Source organism: Sinocyclocheilus anshuiensis, unplaced genomic scaffold (assembly GCF_001515605.1).
Source record: "Sinocyclocheilus anshuiensis isolate Anshui unplaced genomic scaffold, SAMN03320099.WGS_v1.1 scaffold968, whole genome shotgun sequence".
NCBI classification, from domain to species: Eukaryota; Metazoa; Chordata; class Actinopteri; order Cypriniformes; family Cyprinidae; genus Sinocyclocheilus; species Sinocyclocheilus anshuiensis.
This window is the reverse complement of record NW_015549636.1, coordinates 748,153-753,274: the sequence shown is the minus strand read 5'-3', so window position 1 is coordinate 753,274 and position 5,122 is coordinate 748,153. Positions and strand designations below refer to the sequence as shown.

At 37.8% G+C, this 5,122-nt stretch overlaps 1 protein-coding gene across 1 annotated transcript in view; it reads right to left on the bottom strand.

Annotated features, from left to right (window-relative positions):
- LOC107659762 (polymeric immunoglobulin receptor-like) overlaps nt 1-5,122 on the bottom strand; it is a 6,174-nt gene extending 1,052 nt beyond the window's left edge. Inside the window, exons 1-7 of the mRNA XM_016448792.1 lie at nt 5,068-5,122; nt 4,632-4,976; nt 3,796-4,146; nt 3,382-3,687; nt 1,325-1,464; nt 652-695; nt 383-551 (exon numbers count right to left, since the gene is read on the bottom strand). Of these exons, the coding sequence (XP_016304278.1) occupies nt 383-551; nt 652-695; nt 1,325-1,464; nt 3,382-3,687; nt 3,796-4,146; nt 4,632-4,976; nt 5,068-5,122 (1,410 nt within the window). The remainder of the gene's footprint in view (nt 1-382; nt 552-651; nt 696-1,324; nt 1,465-3,381; nt 3,688-3,795; nt 4,147-4,631; nt 4,977-5,067) is intronic.

Here is a 5,122-nt window from a genome sequence, read left to right as displayed (position 1 = left end):
CATTACAAATATTTTCTTGCACACCTGCACTCATCAAAGATTGTCTTAATGTTCATAACCTAATGCTTCTCTTCTGGCAAACTGATGCTTCCAAATATTAAAGACGCTTTTATGAAAGGAAAAAAAAAAAGTTATGTCTTCAGTTAACATTTCACATAGAATTCAATATTCCCTTCTGTCACAGAGAAACATTTCAGCTTCTTTCCCAACAGTGACCTGTAGATGTCGCTGACTGCTCAATAACTTGCTCAATGAAACTGAATCATTGTTACAAGCGGCTCAGTCATTATTCTCAGTGACTGGTTCTAGTTGTGTATAAAAACACAAATCCAGTGCTAATATTTTTTTGGTGTGATACTGTGATTGACAGATGCATATTCACAGTGAGTCTCCTCTTTTCTGAATCTGACTGTAGTATCGCTGCGAGACTCTTCATGCTTCTGGAAACTGACAGCAGCATACAGGAGCCCATCAGAGGGGGATGTGGAGGACTGTACTGTCGAATAGAGGTGAGTTGATTCAGGATCTGAGACTTGAATCTCCTCTTGAGCCTGCAAAAAGTAAAACACCCCAAACATAAACACTTAGTTAAAAGCTACAGCATACCAACTTATCTCCCATGTCGAAGCACAGATCAGTTCTGAAACTCACAGCTTCATGATCTCCCGTCTCTCTTCTGTCTGATGAGATGACGTCTGTGTGCGAACAAGAGAAAGAAAATGGGAGATGATTTTAGCCGTGTGTATTTTTGACCAGCAGAGAAACTCAGGTTTATTAAATGTTCAGTAGTGTGTTTTTGTGTCTCACCATGTTTGCTGCTGTGTTTTATTTTGAACAACACCAGCACTAAACACACAGCCAGCAGGATCAAACCCACAGAAACCGCAGCTGTCACAGAAAAGCCTGAAATCACACAAAGGGATTGTCAAAAACATTGTGCATAGTGCGACTGCAATTACTTTGACTAAATTACTAGTAAAAGTAATTACTATTGTCCCTGTTATATTTAACAATGTTATATCATTTTTTCACACTTAATAGATTATTTACATAATCCATTATTCGAACGCATTTCCAGAACTATTGTTACAATCACATCTGAAAATAAAAACTCTCTCAACCCCTCGGCTAAAATGAAATGACACTAAAACTGCTGGTAGGTGTAGGGCAAATCATTGTCTTAGTGAGTCATTGAATGAGAAGGGTATAACTGCAGCCTGGAGATCTCCAAATGGGGGGCGGGAACTCCAAAACGGGGTGGGAGCTCCAAAATAGGGCGTGGCTATGAAACGGCGTGGCACAATGAAAAAAATATTTCTTGGACATTTTTTGGTGTTCTCTTCTTCTTCTTGTTCTCTTTGCAGATGTGTTTGATGGTCTCGTGTTTCTCAGGGTAACTGCAGCTGAGTTTCACACGTTCACCAATAACAGCAGCTGATTCGCTTGATGCATGAAAATGATCAACTACAAACAAAAACAATTAAATATATGATATCAGACAAAGCATTATGAAATAATTGACTTATGGATTGTGATTCAGCTGCAGTCAGATCTAGTATGGCTTTATCTTTCAACAAACGTTTCTTTGTGAACTCTCCATGACACTGTGCCTCGTTTACAAAACAAAACGCTCTGATCACGATCCAGTATGCCATTAAAAATAAACTAATCCACTTGTTCCTCAAGGCAAATTTGATTTCTCATGTCATGACCCCTTTAACTGAAAGTGTCTGCTCTGATAACAGCCAGGGTTGCCAGATCTTCGTGACAAAACTGCCAGTCAGATACAGCCCAATGTAGTGCAATGACCATAAATATAAAAACTCAAAATATGTTGTTTCCATACCTAAAATACATATTTTATAGTAGGGCTGGGCAATATAGCTAAAAAATAAATCAACTATATAATGTTTCATATCGTCCGGTATCGATAATTATTGACATTTTTATAACCGTTTTTAAAACCAATAGCAATTTTTAAAAAAATTTAAATTTAACCACTGTATTTTTAATTGACCCAATTTATTAAGACAAACAACAAATAGCTTGGTTTTAGTTTTAACCTAATCAAGATCTTCTCCGCATTGAGCTTCTATATTTCTCTAATATTTTGAATTAATACCGCAGCAGTAGCGTCTCGTGGGTTCAACTGGATAGACACACAGACGCACACCCAACATTCAATTGCACCGTTTTTGCATTCAAAAACACATTTTATTTTAAATTAGACTAATATTAATTTTTTTTATTCACAATATACTCATCACAGGCAGGCACAGCACTCGTTTCAGCATGTGTTTGTGTGTGCTTTCTGTGCCTACATCGTGCGCTATATTGAACATTTTCATTGTTATCGATGAAGGTGTACTGTCGATAAATACAGATACCATTTTATTGCCTAGGCTTATTTTGTAGTCACTGTTATGCACACTGGTCATAAACACAGCTCAGAGGCTTCTTACCAGTGGCCCGCCTTAACGAAACCTAGCACAGTTCTATCATAGGTAGAATGTAATTTTTTCAATACAAGCATTTCAAATATTGCATGTCAATTGTATTTCATGCTATATTTGAAACCTTCAACCCACGGGGAAAAAGACCAACCCACGGCAACAGTGTAAAAGTATCCCAATTCTGTGGAAAAAACATACATCCAACAGGAGCTGCAGGAGTCAGATTTGACTGATCATGGTTCGAGAGTAAGCAGAGATGACTGACAGACCATGGAGAAATAAGATAAAGAGAAATATCTTGTAAAATGTGTTCCCTTTACACAGAGTGTGCGTGATCACAAAATCAAACGTGAAAGTGAACAGCGAGTGCTCATTCAAACGCCATTTCAAAATCCTGCATATTAATAGCTGCTCCCTGATGCGTGAAAATTATATTCAATATTATAATGTTTGCAGGAGTGGAATCAAAAATCGTGGGATCAGGCAGTAATGGTCAGAAATTCAGTGGGAGCCGGGAGTAGCAGGAGCAAGAAAACAGTCCCTCGAAGGGCTCTAGTTGGGTCTATCAGAAAGCTTATAATTAATTTTTATCCACATGGTCTCATAATGATCTGAGCCAATATTGGTGAAAATCAGATAAACTGTCTAGGAAAGGTTTGAAAAAATAGGTTTTGGTAAATTAAAATGGCAGAAAGTTTTCTTTTTTTTCTTCTTAATGCAATCGGACAGTTCTTGGTGCTAGATGGATCGAGTTACAGACTCCACATTTACTGTGGTTAATGTTGAGACTGTCCTTTTATCTGTGACAAATTTCACAACTTCTCCACAGGCAGCTCTGCCAGAGTCTCGTAAGCGAAAGAAGAATAAGAACACTAACAATAACAATAGGTGCCTACACCCCTTGAAATAATAATATTAATAAAAATACCTCGATTGACTATCAGTGTGATCTCAGTGAACAGATGATCGTCAGCGGTATTCACTCCACATCTGTACGTTCCTTCATCAGCTGCTGTTAAATCTCTGATAAAAACCTTCAAAACTCCTTCACTGGTATCATCATACATGAGCACTTTATCATGAGGGACCCACTGATTCTGTTCATCAACAGGGATCTTCTGTGATGAATCTTTCTGGATGAATTTCTTGTTTTCTATGAATTCTTGTGGAAATTTACACGTGATGAAGACTGCTTTACTGATGTAGGCCTCAACCTGGACAGAAGTTATTTGACCTGCAAGACAAGATTTATTTATTACATTATTAACAGTCAGGTGCAATTTACGTTTCTTATTTGGAGAATTGATAAGGACTTTTTTCATTAAAATGAAGCTAAACTCACTAGAAACATTCAGCTCAATCTCCTTAATGAAGGTTATGTGAGTAATTGATGTTTCTGAAGGTGGTTTATCAGATCCGTCTCTCTCCACTCCACATAAATAAACTCCACGCTCCGCTGCAGAAATGTCTCTGATGGTCACAGTAAAGTGATCTTTCTGTCTGTCAGTCAGGATGAACTTCTCTTCAGATGATTGAGATGATTGAGAGCTGTTCAGCACAAGCACAGGATCTCCCTTCACTCTGTAGAAGACTTTGGTGTGTTTTTTAAACTTATGGTCATATTCACAACTGAAAGTGATCGTTTGACCAATATATGCAGTCTGGATAACAGACGTCCCACAAGAAGAAGACGCTGAAAATTATTTAAATAAATCATTGTGAAATGCACGGAAATTTTAAAATATTATTATTATTATTATTAAAGGTGCACTACAGGGAACTTTGGCCTCTCTATCGCCATCTCTGTTTGACAGATACAGTGTCATGTTTCTTGCAGTTAATTTTTTTGTAATTCTTGTTTTTAGGTATATTTATGGTTGCCTGTGATCAGAGCAGATCTGTCATTCTTCATTAAGATATATTGACAGACAAATGTACATCCTGCAAGGCATATATCCAGAAAAAACATAATCTGAACAGGTAAGTTTGTAGGAATGACATGATGTAAAGCTGAACTTTTCCTGTCTCAACAGCTCAAATTATGAATCATTATTGTAAGCTACTGTTGTGAATCATGACTTATGTACTTGCACAGTCACCAAGTCTTCCGTAGTGCACCTTTAAATTGTGCTATAGTAGAAATAATTACTGTAGTAAGTTATAAAGTATCATACGTACTGTTGTTCACCACTAACTCAACATCATGACTCCATTTCTGCTTGTTTCCACATGTGTATTTCCCATCATCCTCTCTGCTGAGGTGCCTGATAAACACTGTGAAGAATCTGCTGTTTTCATCGTCATACAGAGCGAATCTCTCATTATAATCCCAGCGGCGCTGAGTCTCAGTACTGATTCCTGTCGTACAGTCTCTGTTTCCGCAGAAATACTTTCCTTTATGCTGATCATTAGGCTCTCTCTGGTTCGGGGGTTTTGCGTTATGTTGCTCATCAGACTTATACATGCACTTGAACATTACACTCCCTCCAGTGCAGCCAATCACTTTAAAACAAAGTACCTGGCCTGCCAAACACAAGTTAATTTGCTCTGGGTTATTATATAATCAACCCGGGCCATATGATATAAAATATTATTTGACCAGTAAAGAACTGACCTGAGATCAGACAGAGAGTGATGAAGATGGTGGTGATGGTGGTGGCGGCCGTCAT